This window comes from Nipponia nippon, unplaced genomic scaffold, assembly GCF_047370975.1.
Source record: "Nipponia nippon isolate SJK-2023a ecotype South Korea unplaced genomic scaffold, ASM4737097v1 scaffold_14, whole genome shotgun sequence".
Lineage (NCBI taxonomy): Eukaryota > Metazoa > Chordata > Aves > Pelecaniformes > Threskiornithidae > Nipponia > Nipponia nippon.
This window is the reverse complement of record NW_028262330.1, coordinates 12,115,901-12,133,585: the sequence shown is the minus strand read 5'-3', so window position 1 is coordinate 12,133,585 and position 17,685 is coordinate 12,115,901. Positions and strand designations below refer to the sequence as shown.

At 61.7% G+C, this 17,685-nt stretch overlaps 1 protein-coding gene across 2 annotated transcripts in view; it reads left to right on the top strand.

Moving 5' to 3' along the window:
• Positions 1–10,130: 10,130 nt before the first annotated feature.
• The window catches only part of NTN1 (netrin 1), a 105,728-nt gene continuing 98,173 nt past the window's right edge, over positions 10,131–17,685 (top strand). For both annotated transcript variants that reach the window (XM_087750831.1, XM_009463198.2), the window contains exon 1: positions 10,131–11,182. In XM_087750831.1, the coding sequence (XP_087606957.1) occupies positions 10,159–11,182 (1,024 nt within the window). In that variant the 5' untranslated portion in view covers positions 10,131–10,158. The remainder of the gene's footprint in view (positions 11,183–17,685) is intronic.

Genomic DNA, 17,685 nt, shown 5'->3' with positions numbered 1-17,685 from the left:
GTCAGGGACAGAAGGAGGGAGCAGTGATACAGGCGGTGAGGTCCTGGTGCCGCGTTTGATGGATGTGAGTTGGTCGCAGCTGGAATTCGTCCTCCGATGGGCAGCGCCTGTGTGCATCGACAGGGGTGATGGGGACAGGCAGGACCCTGGAGATAAGGCTGTTTTCCAGCAGAATCAAAACAGGCGGTGTGCTGGGAGAATGGGTGTGCTTTTCTCAAGCACATGATGAATGCTGAAAAACAACAGGCGATTATTGAAGCCATAGAGGACAGGGATGGGGCATTGGCGTGACAGGACAGAAAAAGAAGCTTTTACCTCCTCCTACCCCTCGTTATTAAGGCATCTGCGAGCAGGGATGAGAACTGCAGCCACCACCTGGCATAAGTTTATAGCAGCCTTTTCTGCTATGGACAGCAAAGAGCTTTATAAAGGGTGCGAGCATCTTTCCCCTGCTGAATGTCCGGGGAAACTGAGGCTGACCCAGAGTCACCCGCTTGCCTTCTCTCGCCATTGCCTCAATCCCCCTCCTTCATGCTTCTCAGCCCCGCTCCCCGCCGGCAGTCCCGGTGCTCGGGCACACTGGGGCGTACGCAGCGGGGATCAGCTTGCAGGCAGGCGACAGTGCCGCTGAGCAGCAGTTGACAGTGAGGAATTCAGCTCGGCAAACAAGCGCTCCCCAGCTGCTTTGCCCTTGCGAGGGAGCCGGATGAGACAGGGTGGTGCCTGCCGCCGGGCACTGGCACCAGCCACGCCTGGGCAAGGGGTCTCCCAGATGGGCTTGGGATGGTGCGGACCCCCCAAAGCTCAGGGGCGATGTCCAGGGAGTGCCGTGCCAGGGCAGGCACAGCGCTCATCGACTGTGCTCGCTCAGATGCATCCGTCCCCCATCGCCAACCCTCGCATGGGCGCAACACCCATTAATGACACTGATAATGGCTGGAAGCGTGGAGGCAACCCCTCGATAAGGCTCCAGAGCTCTGCCCCAGCGCTGGCATGGGCAGCCCTGCGTAGCCAGGGTCTCTGCATACCCCAGCTCTGGGATGGAGCGGGGCCAGGGCTCTGTGTCCTCAGGAGAGAGACACAGGCGGGTTCCTCCGATGGAGCTGCTGGCCCCATCCCCGACACGCCGCGTCCAGGGCTCACACGATGCCTTGCTGCCCGGCCTGAGCCGCGCTCCCGCTGCCTTACCGCAAGTTCCCCTATTAAAAGGTTATAGCCACTCGAAGGCCACTTCATCCCAGCTTAATACATACTTAATTATAATTAGGTTAGGACAGCTGCCAAAAAGAGACCGAATGCTGCAAAGCACTCTGGGTAAGGCTCCTGAAAAACATGTTTCCCATGGTCCTGCCAGGGTGACGTGCCTTCGCACGGGGCTGGGCACGCTCTCGGCAGCCTCCCTTTGCAACGGCGGGATGGGGTGCCAGGAAGCCCCCCAGCACTGGCCATGCCCCGTCTCGTGTCAGGAGGATGCTCTGCTTAAGGAAGGTATCAACCCAAAACCTGGATGCCCATTTGCCTGATCCTCTTTGCCCAGACCCATGGATAAACCCAGCCTTGCTGGCTCAGTCCCTGCAGATCCCCTGCTTCTTCCCTAAGGGAACAGGATGCTTTCTGGAATATATTTTTTTTAATTTTTAAACAAAGAAAGGAACAAAACACCCACTTTGTCTGGAGTGCTCAAATAGAGCCTGCTCCAGGACTGCCACAGCTGCAAATGGAGCTGAGCTCCATGAGCCCACTCACCACTGCAAGACAAATGCTGGAGAAGAGTTAATTATTTGGCAAAAGGAGTTATTAGGTGGTGGGAATCAGAAGCTCTGGGGACCCAGGCTTCAATAATCCTGCTCCTTAGGTAACTGAAATACGCCCGGTCCTGTTTGCCACAGCCCCAGCCTCAGCCACGCGCCCTCCCTCTCCCCGCGAAGCTCTGCCCAGGTTCGATCTTTACCTTAACACCGGCTTAAGAAGATCGAATTCCTTTTCATGGCTCTATTCTGAATCAGCGGGGAGGAAAATTCCCAGCAAGACAATCAGCATTTCAGCTCCCCGGCCTTTCACGGGTCCTGTATAAAATTGTGATCTCGGGTTCACTTAAATGGTAGGAAGTCTGTACATGAGCCGTTTTCTTATGCCAGAGCCCAAGAAATTCCCACACTGGGCTGATGTCAAGAGTGTTCATCGTGCCCACCAAACGTTTCTGTAACGTAGGTGAGGAGCTGTCTCTGCTCCAGTTAGTTATTTTAAAGGACCGTTAGTTATTCTAAAGGACTGTTAGTTATTTCAAAGGGGCATTGCTCTCTGTACCTTGCTCGCTGCAATGTCCCTGCCCCTAGCAAGGCTGTGGTTTCGCTTCCCTGGCTGCTCTCTCTTTGCTCGGGGCAGTGTTTGGCCGCTGTCCTAACATGGACCAGTTTCCCTCACCATCTGGCTTCCCCTGGCACCAGAACGCTTGTGTTTGAGTTGCTGCTCAGATTTCGCTAAAGCTAGGCAAAGCAGCAAGTAAAAGGATCCATTTTCGTTGAGTAATACTGGTCTAAACTCAAGAGGAAGGGACTTTGCTGCTATCTCCCCATCCCAAACAGGGCCCAGGGGCAGATGCTTCCCAGTCAAGGTGGTTTTCCTCCCGAAATAGCAGCAGGCAGCTCACAGGGCCCCGGACTCCTTCGAGCTGCCGCATCAGGCAGGGAAGCCCCGCTCAGCCCTCGGCTGGACTTTGCTCCTTCTCTGCAGGAAGCAAGGAAACTTTTCTTTGCTCCCTGCAGAGCCACAGCACTTGCAAGTAAAAGTAGAAATAATAAAGAAAAAAAAAAGAGATGTTGAGGACAAATGATGGCTGAGGATGTCAGGTTGCACCCAAGGATCCCACCCTGAGTTTCTTCCCTTCCGCTTCATTTGCTGGTAATTACCCGTAAACGAGAGCGGGGACGGGCAGGAGCGGGATCCCCTCCAGGCTCTGCCTCGGCACGGGAAGGCAGCGGTCAGCGCCGGGCAGCGGGTGCCGGGGCGGTGGCATCCCTCTGCCCGAGGGACAGCCAGGGACAACGGCTGCCGTGAAAGCACTTGAGCCCACCAAGGCTGGGTTGTCTCCAAACAGCTCAGATGGGAATGTCAGCAAGCCCCAAAGCCTCCTTCCACCGGGAGCAGAGGGGCAGCTGGAGCAGAGCCGCTAAACCCCTGTGCAAAATGTGGTGTGCAGCCAGAGCTGGGTGCTTCAGGGCAGGGGTGCTTCGCCGAGTCCCAAACAGCCTTAAGGGAGGGGATGGGAACTGAGCTGGGTGCTGTCTTAGGTGGGTGCAGAGCCTGGGGTCCGCAGGGAGCTCAGCGTCCAGAGACCAGGGACAGCGGGAATTTGTGAATTGCTCTGACATCCCTCTGTCAGTCAGGGCCACCAAGACTTGATATCAAGAGAATAGTCCTAAAACCAGCAGAAAGTCCTTTGCAAAGGGTGGACTTGCTCCCAGGTCCCCTGAGATCCCGGTGGATGCTTTGATCATCTAAAAATAAGCCCTGCAGAATGGCTTCTGCTGCACCGCTAAAGATTTGCAGGACAAATGCTGCTCATTTTTGTCCTGCTGTTTACTGCACCATGCCTTCCCAAAGCCCTGCAAACTCAGCAGAAGTCTCTCTGGATGAAACATTTTACTGAATAAATCGGATCCCCTCCTCCCCATGCAGATCCCCAGCAAAGTTTGTACAAGAATCTGCCTCCCCTGAACCAAAACCTGTTTTCTTCACCCCACCTCTCCCATATCTCAGCCTCCAGCAGAGTCCTCCAGATCCATGAAACTGGGGTTCCACCACCGGTGCCCAGAGCCCTGCGGGGTTTCTTCCCTCCATGGGTGCAGGTGGTGCTGCCAGGCCTCCATCAATTCATTGCAGCGAGGTTTCTTCAGCTGGGCCGGGGCGTTCCCAGCGGAGCGAGCTCCCAGTTCCCTTCTGGCGTTTTTTTCCCATTGAGCTCAGCACATTGCGGTAAGGTCACCGTGCTCCTCTTGCCCCACTCCCTCTAATATATTGCTCAGAAAAGTAATTTAACCTCAGAAATAGCTTGAAAATGTAGGGTAGCCGTCTCTGGGATGCATGAGCAACTGAAGTTTGGAGGGGCCGTGCGTGTTTCTGGGCTATGCCGTGTAACAGCCCCTTTTTCACCCTGACGATACCTCGGCGGTATGTCCGGAACATGGCACCATTTTCCAGGCTAAGCTGCATTATTTTTTGTTCTGCTACATCTGCACCCATCCAAATGAAACCCTTGTTTCTGCAGAGAAGCACTCAAATAGATCACAGGGTTTAACACTTTTACCACCGAGGAGCGCCTCTGTTTGCTCGGGTGTATTTGGTACCTGCGCGCCTGTAGCTCCCTACGGTGCCTGAATCCACCTGCGTGTCCCCGGGAGCGCGGGAGCCGTCTGGGCACCCGTTCGGTACGGCCGGGAGCTCTCTGGGCTGCTGGGGCCAGGCTGGTCTGCTGAAAATAAATCAAATATTACACACAGAGCTTTCTAGTCTGCCTGCCCTCAAGAAAACATTTTGCAAGAGAAAATATAGTATTCCAGAGGCTTATCTCACTTGGTGGCAATTCTGGGTGTAGAATTGAAAACCGAGTTGATCATTAGACGTTCACAGAGATGCTGAATAGCTCAGTGTTCAGTGGTCTCTGCCAGCCACGGCCAATTTACATTAAAGGCTTGATTCCTTCTACAGCCCACTTCTCAGCCCCTGGGAAATCTCCTCGTTGCTTATTCCTCCTTTGCAAGGGCTGTCTGGTGTGAGGAGAAGTCTTGCCTAGCTCTGCTCTCGCTGCTGCCAGCAGTCCTGCCGGCGGTTTCGGCAGGCTGAGCCGGGGTGTCGCTGGCCATGTGCCTTTGCTGCAGAAGCTTCAGCATCAGCCACATGCCCACCTCTCCCCCCACCAAAAATTGAGAGTCAGGCTCTACCCACCATTCCCTAAACAACTTTTTTGCATAAAATTTGCGCCAATTTTGCATAAACGGGAGGACCCAGAGGTGTGCTTTCCCAGGAACTGGAGAGAAAACTGGATTTCGGGCCAGGGATCTACAAAGCGATCAGGGACTTACGTGCAAATTACACTTGCTTGGGAGCAAAGCGTAAATATTAGAGCAACAGTAATAACAATAACTGCCTGCCGAGAGCCAAAGAGCTTTTGGGCGGAGGATTAAATGGCATGTGCAAATGTTGTGATCTCTGCTGGCAGAGAGACATCAGTCCGGGACGAGCCAGCGGTGCCTTCTTGCCCAATTCCCTTGGGAGATCCCGGGGAGCCAGCCCCGCTCCCCGGCGCATTCCCATGAACGCTGGAATAAAATCGCTCAGCTTCCCAGGTCCCTGCAAGGAGCAGGGAGGGACCGGCCAGGCTTTTTCCCTCTTCTCCCTTTCTCCGGGGTGTTTTTGTAACCCCCAAGCCGGGCAATGCAGCCGTGCCAGGTGTGCCTGGGCGCCGGGAAGCGCTGGAACAGCGTCCCTGCCCGCACCCCTCTCCCTCCTCCTTCCCCCTCTCACCACCCGCCCGCAAGAAGCCACCGGTTGATCACTTCTTGCATCCCCGAGCCGGCCCTTTGGAGCTCCGGGGCTCATAAAAGCCCCCGGGCTCCCTCCAGCTGCCGGCAAAGCGTGGGGAGAGCCTGGCCGGGGGGAGCCGGGCTGCTCCCTCCTCCGCCCCGGGGGCCGGCGGGCAGGGGGCGGCGAGCCCCGCCGGGAGAGCCCGGAGGGGTCCGGCCAGAGCCGTCAGCATCCGAGCGGGGACCAGCTCGGCTCAGCCCTTGCCCGGAGACCCAGGCCACGACGCTCCTCGCCCCGCCGGAGCCGGAGCGGGACCCCGGGGGAGCCGAAGCGGGACCCCGCGGGGCCCGGCCGCGGCCGCTCCGCTGCCCCCCGCACCTGCGGAGGGGGGGGGGGGGGGGACCCCGGCCGAAACCCGTGCCCGAGTTTAAAAGATCGCGGAGATATTTTCACACCTCAAACCGCCGCCCCCCCCGCTCCCCTCCAGCCCCCATCGCCTTGATTTAGCCCTTGGTAATTAATTTGGCATTTCAGAATAGCTACTGGGCTGGATAATGGCCTCATTCATCTCCCCAGCCTAATCTGAACAGAATCTGGAAGAAAAGCTTTCAGAAAGACAGAAACTGCCATTCGGCAACTGCTCAAAAGAACTGTCACTCCAGGGGAATAAATCGCTCCTGATTATTTCAACCCGGGTCTTCTCTGCTTTTCCAGCCGCTCCCGGTCCCCGCCAGGGGACGGCCCTCAGGGATTTGAGGAGGGGAAGATCTGCTCGGGTTTTCCCCCTCCCTTCTCCCAAACTCAAGGCCGGGCGATGGCAGGGGGAGGTGGGCCCGGGGCAGCGCATTGTTCCCGGGGAGGGGGACGAGCTCCGGCACCCGGAGCCATTTGACTTTTAAAACAGGCTCTGAGCGGCGGGGCCGCCTTTCCCCGCCGCCCCCGGTGGGGCTGACATAAAGCCCTTCTCCTCTCTCCTTCCCCGGGGCTTCTCCCCGGCCAAATGCGGGGCCCGGGGCAGGTACCGGAGGCACCGGAGATGCTCCGGTCCCGGGGCAGGTACCGGAGATACGGGAGGTGCTCCGCTACCAGGGCAAGTACCGGCGATGCTCCAGCCCCGGTGCAGGTACCGGAGCTACCGGAGATGCTCCGCCCCGGTACTGGTACCGGGGATGCTCCGGCCCTGGTTCAGGTAATGGAGATACCGGAGATGCTCCGCTCCCGGTGCAGATAGTGGAGATGCTCTGCTCCCGGTGCAGGTACCGGAGATGTTCCGGCTCCGGTACCGGTGCCGGCGATGCTTTGGCCCCGGTGCAGGTACCGGAGGTACCGGAGATGCTCCGGTCCCGGTGCAGGTACCGGAGATACCGGAGATGCTTCGCTCCCGGTGCAGATACTGGAGATACTGGAGATGCTCCGCTCCCGGTGCAGATACCGGAGATGTTCCGGTCCCGGTGGGAGCGAGAGCGCAGCGGGGTGGCCCCGGGGCTGGAGCCGGCAAGGATCTGTGTCCCCCCACCCGAGCCAGGGCAGGGCCGGGCTAGCTGCTGTTTAATGACGGGAAAAATCAAATCCGGGGCGGGGGGGGGCGAGCCGGGGTGGGGGGCACGGCCTGGTGCCCCGAGCATCCCCCCGGCTCCATCCCTCCGGGACGGCCCCAGGCGCCCCTGCCCCGAGGGGGCGGACAGAGCCGGGCCCGGCGCTCGGGGAGCTGCGCCTCGGTCCCCGCGGAGGTGCTTACATGCATTTAATAGCTGGAGGGCGAGGTAATTAGAGGAAAGCCTCCGTAAATCACGTTAATGACCGCAAGAGCCATTACAAACCCCCGGGGTTGTGAAACACGGAATAAACCCGGCGAGAAGGGCAGGCGGGGGGCGAGAGCCGCAGCCTGCGCCGCGGCGGCGGGGCAGCGCCGGTGCCTGTTACATTAACACCCTGCTCATGGGCCCAAGCAGCACCCCGGCTTTGAGGGGGGGTTAGCGTGGGTCAGGTTTTCTTAGACAACCCCTTCCCTCCATTTTTTGCTGCGAGACGGTAAAGGCCAGTGTGGGGTGGAGGGGTCGGGGGTGCGCTCTTTAACCCACCCGGATTTTAAAGAAATGCTGAAATTTGTGGGCGAGGGGGTCGCGGGGGGTCGGGGGCAGCCGGAGCCAAACCGCATCTTCCCCCGGGGGAGAGGCCGCTCCGCGCCGCGGCACCTGCTGGGCTCCGAGCCCGGCCACGCGTGTTCCCCCCCCGGCCACAGGAGCCCCGCACACGGCGGCACTGGGCGGCCCCGCACGGCCCGGATGCGGGGGGACGGACACCCGCCCCCCTCCCCGTGGGGAAGGGCTGGTCTCGGACACGCGTGGCCGGAGGGGAAGCTCCGGGTGGGCAGAGCGGGGGCTCAGACACGAGGAGCGGGGGTGGTCACGGCAGGCACCCGGAGGGTTCAGGGGTCCGGGTTTGGGGCGCCTGGCTGGGCAAAGCGGCCCTCGGGTCCCCGCCAGAGGCTCCGGCCGCGGTGGGTGACACCCGGGGGGGTCGGGGAGCGCCGGGGCCCGGCCGGGGAGAGCCCGCCGCGCCCCCGGCCTGGCCCCGAGGGCCCGGGACACTTTGGTCTGAATTCCCCGCCTCCATCCTTAGGGTCCCCCCCCCCCTCGATCCTGCAAATCGGGCTGCAATTCAACAGCGGGGAGAAAAAAAATCCCTCCGGCGCTGGGATGCAGCGGGCCTGTGGGTGTGTGTGACCCGGTGGGTCCCTGGGCGGCTCGGGTGGGACCAGCAGGACTGGGACCCCCCAGTCCGGGGCCGACCGCATCCCCATACAACCCACCCACCCCCCCGCTTCCTCCGGCGAAGGAGCAGCGAGGGCGTCGGGAGCAGGACGGAGGGGCTGTTTCCCGGGGAAGAGTTAACAAATCCCGGCAGCGGCGGGGCTGGGGGTGGGGGGGGGTCCGGGGGGAGCGATGGGGGCAGGGAGGCTGCGGAGCCCCGCTGCCCTGCAGGGAAGGCGGTTGCATTGCCAAAGACGCCCCGCTGGGCTAGCAGGCCCGGGAGCAGATTAATCAGGCACTAATTCAATTTACAACAACCACTTTTATTCAGCTCGGTGGCAAAGAATTCAAAGCGGGGAGAGGGGCGGGCGGAGGGGAGGGGGCGGAGGCCGGCCTGGGGCTCGCCGCTGCCCGGGCAGCCCCCGTCCCCTCGGGGCTCGCCGGGGAGGGGACGGGGCCGCCGTGCCAGGGCCCGGCCGCTTGAATGACACGGCGTGGGCAGCGCTCCGAGAGAGGGCACCTCCGTTGGAAAAATAAAAGTGCCCTTTTAATCAAGGAGGGAGGGAAGGGGGGCGAGCAGGGCGGCCGGCAGCCGCGGGAGGGAAACCCCTCCGCTCCCTCCCGGGACCAGCTCTCCGGGATCCCGGTACCGGCCCCCGGGCCGGGGCAGAGGCCGGGATGACCGGGGGCAGAGCCGAGCCGCAGCGGGTCCGGAGGGAAGCAGCCGTCGGGGGGCGGCCCGCCCGGCACCGGGGGTCCGCGGGGGCGGGCGAGAAGGGGGGCCCGGGGCTGGGGCACGGCCCGGTGCGGGACAAGTGCCGCCCTTTAACTCCTGCCTGCCTTTAAGGGGAGCGCCGACAAGCTGCAAAGCGAGGGCGAGCAGCGAGAGGCGCCGGGCAGCCCCTGGGCCCGGGCTGGCCCCGGGGCCGAGCCGGGGAAACCGCCCCTTCCCCGAAATCAGCCCCTAAAACAACCTGCCGGCCCCCTTAGCTCCCGCGTCGTGCCCAGGGACTCGAGATTTCCCCCACTTAAACTTCCCCGGCATCGGGTTTTCTTTCCCGGGGGCGAAGGCTCCGGGTCGAGACCCGCAGGAGCCCCCTCGGACCCGGCCGGCGCCCAGGCGGGCCCCGGGCCCCTGCACAGGACCGTGGCTCTGCCCCGGACCCCCCGCCCAATCCAGCTGAGGGGGTCAGGCCCTCTCTGGCCTGGTAGAGAAGGGGAGGCCAGCGGCGACCAACTGGGAGAGGGCCCGATCCTGTCCCCACAGGTGCGCGGGGGGGGGGCTCCTCCCGGCCGCCCCCCCTCCCCGCCCCATGCCCAGGGAGCCTCTGCCTAGCCCTGGCCTCCCCCAGCCCCTGGGGACACAGAGGGGCGGGGGGCAGAAGGAGAGCCCATCCCCGGCTCCTCGGGGCGGCTCGGGAGCCCCGCGGCGGCGCTGGCGCCCATCGCCGCGGTGTCGGGGCGGGGGCTCCGTCCCTCTCCCATCCCCCCCCCCCCGCTCTCCCCGAGGCCCGTGCGTGTCTCTGGCTGAGCCGCCAGTGGATGTCGTTGTTCTGTTCCTTGAGCGCGATGTCACTCCTTTAGCATGACCTCAAACGCGGCGGGGGCTGGGACCGCCAGTCATTCTCCGTGCGAGAGCCGGGGCGGGAGGCAGGCGGGACCCAGCCCCGCCGCCAGCCCCACTTTTGTGGTCCCGCCGCCGCCGCCGTCTCCCCTTTCTCCGCGGGGCTGGCCGCGGGCGGGCGATGCTCCGGGCTCCCTGAGCCGCCGCACCGCGTCCACCGGCCAAGTCGCCCCCGCGGAGCCGCTCGCCAAAGCGGCGGCTCCCCTCCCTCCCTCCCGCCCTCCCTCCCGTCCCCACGCCCCGCGGAGGTCGCGCAGGATGCCGCGGAGGGGCGCGGAGGGGCCGCTGGCCCTGCTGCTGGCGGCGGCGTGGCTGGCGCAGCCCCTGCGCGGTGGCTACCACGGCGTGAGCATGTTCGCCGTGCAGACGGCTCAGCCCGACCCCTGCTACGACGAGCACGGGCTGCCCCGCCGCTGCATCCCCGACTTCGTCAACTCGGCCTTCGGGAAGGAGGTGAAGGTGTCGAGCACCTGCGGGAAGCCGCCGTCGCGGTACTGCGTGGTGACGGAGAAGGGCGAGGAGCAGGTCCGCTCCTGCCACCTCTGCAACGCCTCCGACCCCAAACGCGCCCACCCGCCCTCCTTCCTCACCGACCTCAACAACCCGCACAACCTGACCTGCTGGCAGTCCGACAGCTACGTCCAGTACCCCCACAACGTCACCCTCACCCTCTCCCTGGGCAAGAAATTCGAGGTGACCTACGTCAGCCTGCAGTTCTGCTCGCCGCGCCCCGAGTCCATGGCCATCCACAAGTCCATGGACTACGGCAAGACCTGGGTGCCCTTCCAGTTCTACTCCACGCAGTGCCGCAAGATGTACAACAAGCCCAGCCGCGCCGCCATCACCAAGCAGAACGAGCAGGAGGCGGTCTGCACCGACTCGCACACCGACGTGCGGCCCCTCTCCGGCGGCCTGATCGCCTTCAGCACCCTGGACGGTCGCCCCACCGCCCACGACTTCGACAACTCGCCCGTGCTGCAGGACTGGGTGACGGCCACCGACATCAGGGTGACCTTCAGCCGCCTCCACACCTTCGGCGACGAGAGCGAGGATGACTCCGAGCTGGCCCGCGATTCGTACTTCTACGCCGTCTCCGACTTGCAGGTCGGCGGGCGATGCAAGTGCAACGGCCACGCGTCGCGATGCGTCCGTGATCGCGACGACAGTTTGGTGTGCGACTGCAAGCACAACACGGCCGGTCCCGAGTGCGACCGCTGCAAGCCCTTCCACTACGACCGGCCCTGGCAGAGAGCGACGGCCCGGGAGGCCAACGAGTGCGTGGGTGAGTCCCACGCCGCGGGCACGGACACGCCGGCGGACGCGGGGGGAAGGACGGGGAGAGGGGGCTGAGGTCCGCGGAAGGGCAGGGAGAGGGAGGGGAGAGCGAAGGAGCCGGCAGGGGACGGAGAGGGAAGGGCAGGGGGCACCCAGGACCCGGCAGGGAACGGGGAGTGAAAGGCACGGGGACATCCAGGACATGGCAGGGAGCGGGGGCCAAAGGCAGGGGGACATCCAGGACATGGCAGGGGATCTTCAGGGACAGGGAGCGAAAGGTATGGGGACATACAGGACCCGTCAGGGAACGGGGGCCAAAGGCAGGGGGACATCCAGGACATGGCAGGGGATCTTCAGGGACAGAGAGCAAAAGGCATGGGGACATCCAGGACCCGGCAAGGGACCGTCAGGGACAGGGAGCAAAAGGCATAGGGGCACCCAGGACCCGGGGCAGGGAACGGGGAGCAAAAGGCACGGGGACATCCAGGACCCAGCAAGGGACTTTCAGGGACGGGAAGAGAAAGGCATGGGGACATCCAGGACCCGTCAGGGAACGGGGGCGAAAGGCACGAGACATCCAGGACATGGCAGGGGACTTTCAGGGACAGAGAGCGAAAGGCATGGGGACATCCAGAGACACGGGGAGCGGGACAGCGACACGCAGGGAGATGGAGAGCAGGACAGGGAGAGGACACTGAGGTACCCGGGAGCGTAGGGCAAAGGAGGGGACAGCGAGGGACCCAGGAGCGCGGAGCAGGGGACGTGAAGGCACTGGGAAGCGCAGGGGATGGGACACCGAGGCGCCCAGCAGCTTCTGGTGACAACTCCGAGGGCCCCCGAGGTGCAGAGCGGGGGGCACGGGGAGCTGGGGACCGCCGGGCAGGGGACGGCGAGGCACAGGGGTTCGGGGCAGGGGATAGCGAGAGCCCCGGGGGCGTGCGGCGGGGGACACCGGAGGCACCCGGGAGAGCAAGGCAGGGGACACGGAGGGACCCGGGAGCGCAGGACGGGGGCAGCGGGGTACTCTGGAGCGCAGAGCAGGGGACAGCAAGGAGCTCAGGAGGGGGGAGCAGGGACACTCGGGAGACCGGGAAAACACCGTTCGTCTCCGGAGAAGCGCTGAGGAGCCCTGGCTGGCTGGGAAGGGTCTCCCGTCCCGGGCAGCCCCCGGCCGGGGGTCCCGCAGCGCACGGAGCGGGGGCCGGTCCGGGGATGCCCGAGCTCGCCGGCAGCTCTGCTCCCTTCCCCGGGACACCGGCTCAGAGCCCCGCCGCAGAGCCTCCGGCTCGCCCGAGAGGCTCCGTGCCCGGACGGGACGGGGACGGGCTCCGGTCCGCCCCGGGAGAAGGCGGCCGGGCGCCGGGGAGGGCAGCTCGGCAAAGCCCGCAGCTCCGGTCGCTGCGTCTTCAGGGGGTGCGGGCGGCCTCGGGGACCTGAACGAGCCCCAAGGCCAAATGGAGAAGCGGGGAGCAGCCGGTTCGCTCCGTCTCGGGCGAGAAATCCGCGCCGTCCTGGCTGTGAGCGAGCCCCAGCCTCGGGGCTGTCCCCGAGGGGAGACGGGACGTCCCTCGCCTCTGCCCGGGGTGGCCAGGGGTGAAGGGGTTGGGGTCTCTTCCCCTTGCGTCCCCGCTCCCCCCGATCTTCCACCCCCGGCTCCCCAGCGCTGCCGGTCCCCCCCTCGCCGCCGTTTGGGGGACCGGTGCCAGCCCCTGGGATCAGCCCTGTGCCGGTGGCCGGGGGTGACCCAGCCCCGGGCTCGGCTGGGCTGGGCCGGGCTCGGCTGGGCCAGGCTCGGCTGGGCTCGGCTCTCTGCGCCGGGGACCCCCGGCCCCCCGAGCGCGTCCCCGGCAGCCGCCGCCGCCGCCTTGTTTACACGGAAAACACGGCCCCGTCTTCCAAAATATTTGCAGCTCCGACGATAGGAAAAAAAACCTCGCCGAGAGGCCGGGGTTGGGCTTTTTTTTTTCTTTTCCTTCTCCTTTTTTTTTATCCCCCCCCAAATCACAATCAGATGTGTCCCTTGCAGAGAGCGCAATTTCTTCGCCGGCGCCTTCAACACCGAGGCACAGCCAAGGCTGGGTTATTTGGTGGGGAGAGGGGGGGCCGGTGCTGGGGAAGGTGCGGGGGTCCCGGTTCCTGCCCTGATGCTTTGCCCCGTCCCGGAGCCTCCGGGGGTTATCTCCGGATTTGCTTTCCTTCTGTCCTGGCGGGGTCCCTCTGTCCGGCAGCGCTCGGGGATGGGAGTCCACATTGTGATTATTTCCCACCACCGGCCTCTTCCTCAGCAGCAGGTCCAGGGGAGCAGGAGGGGCTCGGCTCCCCCCAGGCCTCAGTCCCCTCTCACAGGCAGGGACAAGCTCCCTGTGTGCAGGGAGAGCGTCACCGTTATCGGTGATGCCATAAAATTTGGTGCGATCTCGGGGTGCTATCAGACCCTTGGTCTCCTCTGCAGGGTCCCAAAATGCGCCTGAAAATGCTTCTGTTCAGCTATTATGTGGGCCCCGTGCGCTTACCATCCTTCTCCCTTCCGATCTACTTCCAATAAAAAGGAAACAAGTTCCCAGTTTCCAGTAAAACGTGTGACTTTTGGGCCAGGCTTTGCATTTCTGACCATGAGCACTCCTAGCCGCATCAGACTTCTGCAAACGGAAGTCACTCATATTTTTCCTTTTCCGCCAACTTTGCTGGGAAGTGAATGTTTTGCAAGGATGAAGCTACCGTAAAATAATTTTCTCCAGCCCGTTTCTGCTGCACAGTCCCTGGGGCTGTACCTATCAGTCTGCAAAACCAACCATGGCCAAAGAACGGCGTTGCCCTGCCAAGCCCACACTGCCTGGGATAATCCCCCTAGATAAAGATCACAATAACCCTATTCAGCTCCCACCCACTTGCTCATGACCATCGGCCCACCCTGCTTTCTCTCCTAAAACCAGAGAGAAAGTCAGGCTTTGCGGGCACCCGAGGGCTGTGGAGCCAGCCTTCGCCAGGCAGGGGACGAGTGGCGAGGTGGTGGCGGTGCCAGCTGCACGCTGGAGGGATCTTCAACCGCTGGAGCGAGAAGCCAGAGGAGGCCAGGCCCTCCCGAGCAGAGAGGCGAGGGCCAGGTGGATGAGCCAAATTCGCTGAATTTGCCCCAGGCAATGGTGCAAGAATTGATCATAAATTTTTCACTGGATTTGCTCTTTTTTTCTGGAAAATTGGTGTGTTTTTTCAACCAGGGAGAAAAATGATAGAATGAGTCTGCTTTGCTTAAAAATTTGGGTGTTTTCTTTGGTAAGCCCATTCCCCCTGCCAAAACTGAATCTTTGTTCCTATTCATGCTTATTTGGGGCTGAAAAAGAAACGCGCTGGAGTTTCTGACAAAAAGTCAAAATTTCCCACGGGAACGTTTTTCGCCAGCCAGATCTAATTTTTCTTTATCACTTCTTGCTGCCTGCAAGAGCCCAGGCACCGTGCAGGGCCTGGCCCAAGGAGATGTTCTCCAGGGACCTGCTCCTGCAGAAGGAGCCCGGCCAGCAGAGCTTTGCACAGATTCAGGTTCCCATCAGCTTCACCTGGCAAATAACTCATCCACGTAGAGCTTGGCCTTGCAGTCCGGCTTTGGCCAGGCGCCTGGGAGCTAACATGCTCCAGGGAGGACACAGCCTGGAGACAAGCTTGGAGGTCTGTTCTCCATCCTCCCTCTCTCCAGCGCCGGCGGGCCGGCTCCATTTGCGCAGCATCAGTCCAGCCCAAGCCCCCCCCGTGTCTCCAACCAAGTTTGTCCTGATGAAGCTTCCAGCTCCCCTGTGAGAGCAGATCGCAGCTGGAAAAAGCCTGAACTAAAATATCATCAGAGCTCAACTGCTGGTGAGCTTGTGCGGACACAGGAAAACGCAGGCAGGAGCTTCGACCAGATTTAGCAACATCAATAAAATGCAGTCGACACCATTTCACAATTTCTCACGAATGGTGGTGTTCTTTTGAGTGCTGGAAATGAACACGGGCAAGCACTGCTTTTGAAAACTCCCTTCAGCTTGTATAAAATACCTTTGCATTTGCCTTGGCCGGAGAAAGCGCTACTAGACAAACCCAGGCTGCGGCTCGCTGACAGTTCTTTGAGAACAAGCTCCAGACTCCGTTCCCGGTGCCGGCGCCGGGGCTCCGCAGCCCTTTCCCCGCGGGGCCGGGAGATGCGCCCGGCACCTGCACGTGCGCCTGACGTCAGGGGTGTTTGCAGGTGCCGGGCGCCTCTCTCATTTTGGCCCCGTGCGATGCCGAGAGAGCATTTAACAATAACAAGTGCGATCGCAATGGGAGAAAGGAAACACACTGTGTTTTCAGATACAGGATTTGGCACAAGCCGCGCGCGAAGCCGGGTGTTAGGCAGGCTCTGCTCCGCGGTGTGCGCTGCAGTAGGGTTCCCAGGCTGGGATGTGTCTCACGTCAGAGCAATTCGCGAGCAAGTCTCTCCTCCAGCGAAAAGAAAACTTCATCTCAAACAAGGAGGGGACTGGGAACTACTAGAGAACAGCCTGCCAAATGCTCCCGATGAAAAACTTCCTTCCAGACAAACCTGGGGCTTTATCATCTCGGTGGCGGTCCAGGGAGGTATTTGCAGGGCAGTGCTCACTAAAACAGCTGCTGGGCTCCCCTCCGTCCTCGTCACAACCAGGGAAATCAAACCCTTCCACAGCAGCGAGCTTGTCTCGCCCTGGTCCTGCAGAGTAAGGACCGTAGGATTTCCTCAGGGAGCTCCTGGTGTCCCTTATTAAATTTAGGTGATCCCTTTTCTTTAGCCTGCATTAATCATCTCCACCTGAAAAGCCTTCGCGGTTCTCGTCCCGTCTGTAACCGTTTTCCCCAGGGTCAGCTCCGTGGGGCATTGGGCAGTCCTACGGGATGATTCCTTCCCATTCCCCTTGGTCTCTGAACGGGACAAGGAGTCAAGCTGGTGACTGATGGCTTCGGGTCCACCGGTGTGTGCCTGCAGAGGTTGCTCGCTGGGTGAGCAGCCCCCGATGCCTGTCTGCAGGGTCAAAGCAGGGGAGTCAGGGCAAGTCCCGGGGCCACCGATGGGTGACAATGGCTCACAGTGGCTGAGATCCATCGGGCCAGCAAGGAGTGCGCTGGTGGGAGATGTCCTTTCTGGCTTCTCCCCTCCTGTGGCGATTCAGGGCTTTGCAAATGGTCCATCTCAGAGGGGGATGGAGGAAGAGAGGCCTCTGTCCGCAGCAGAGTGGGAAGGAGCATGGGTAGGACCGGCAGAGCTGGCAGAGACCTGGTCAGGCAGGGGCACATCCATCGCACCCTCTGTCCCTTTGGTTGCTGGCACCATGGCGGGATGGGAGTCAGACAGAGGGCTTCAGTGGCTTTGTAAACCCCTCTGTGAGGAGAAGGGGGGGTCTGGGTGTCCCTGGCGTTTACCCTGCTTATCTCTTCCAAGGGGATGGGGAAGGTTGCAAGCATCCTTTCTCACCATGTAAAGCAGAGACATTTCTTATGCTACAAAAAAGGCTCTGAGCAGGATTTCCAAGGTGCCCATATAGGATCCTCAAGGTGCCCATATAGGATCCCCCGGGTGCCCATGCAGGATCCCCTGGGTGCCCATGCAGGATCCCCAGGGTGCAGCACCTACCTCCTGCCTATGGGTGCTGCTGCCTGGGGCCGGGCAGCACAGCACGACTATGTCCCTAGCTTGAGCCAGCCAGGCAAGGCTGACAGGTAGATTTTGGAGCTGCTGTATGCTGATACTACCCATTACCTTCTGAGGATATTAGGAAAAGTCATCATTTCTGATATTCAGGCTTGTTTTGTCCCCCCGTGCCTCAGTTTCCCCATTTATAGAGAGTAAAGGAGGCCTGCGCAAAATGCTTTGGGCTGGGGGTAAGAAAGGCGTGAATTAGTATCATAGCATCCTTGTGTCTAGGGAAACACTGCAACTGGGGCAGCTTCACCAGCGACATGGCACCCTCCAGCAACTGGAACGGACCCTGTGCGGGCTGGACCCCTCATGGCACCGTGTGCCGTCTATGGAGCCGCGGGTCCGTTGCACCCCAGCCCCGGTTCGGCTCCCGGCGGGTGGCTCTGCATGGGGAATTGCACAAGCTGTGGGTAACACTGTATTGCTGAGCAGATGGGTGCTGTAGCCATAGAAATATGGGCCCGTAAGCTGCTGAGACTCCCATTGTAGCCTCCCAAGCGGGCCTTGCATGGGCAGAGCTTTCTCACAGGCTTTTATTCTCAGGAAGCTTAAAGTTAAACTGATTTCCAACAGAAAGGTTTTTACACCAACAAACAAACAAACAAAAAAGCGCAGTTAAGGCTAAAACAAAACCAGGCTTGGCACTCTGGGTTGGACACTTGCCTTCCCTTGAGCTTGTCCACGGCTAATCTCTGCCCTCCTCTTTCTGGGCCAAAGCATGTCATCCTTATTCAGCCTACGCTGTCCTCTCCTCGGCAAACTCCCCGTGACCGCCCGGGGGGACGTGCTGCCTCTCCGAGGACGGAGCCAGAAGCACACGAGGGCTC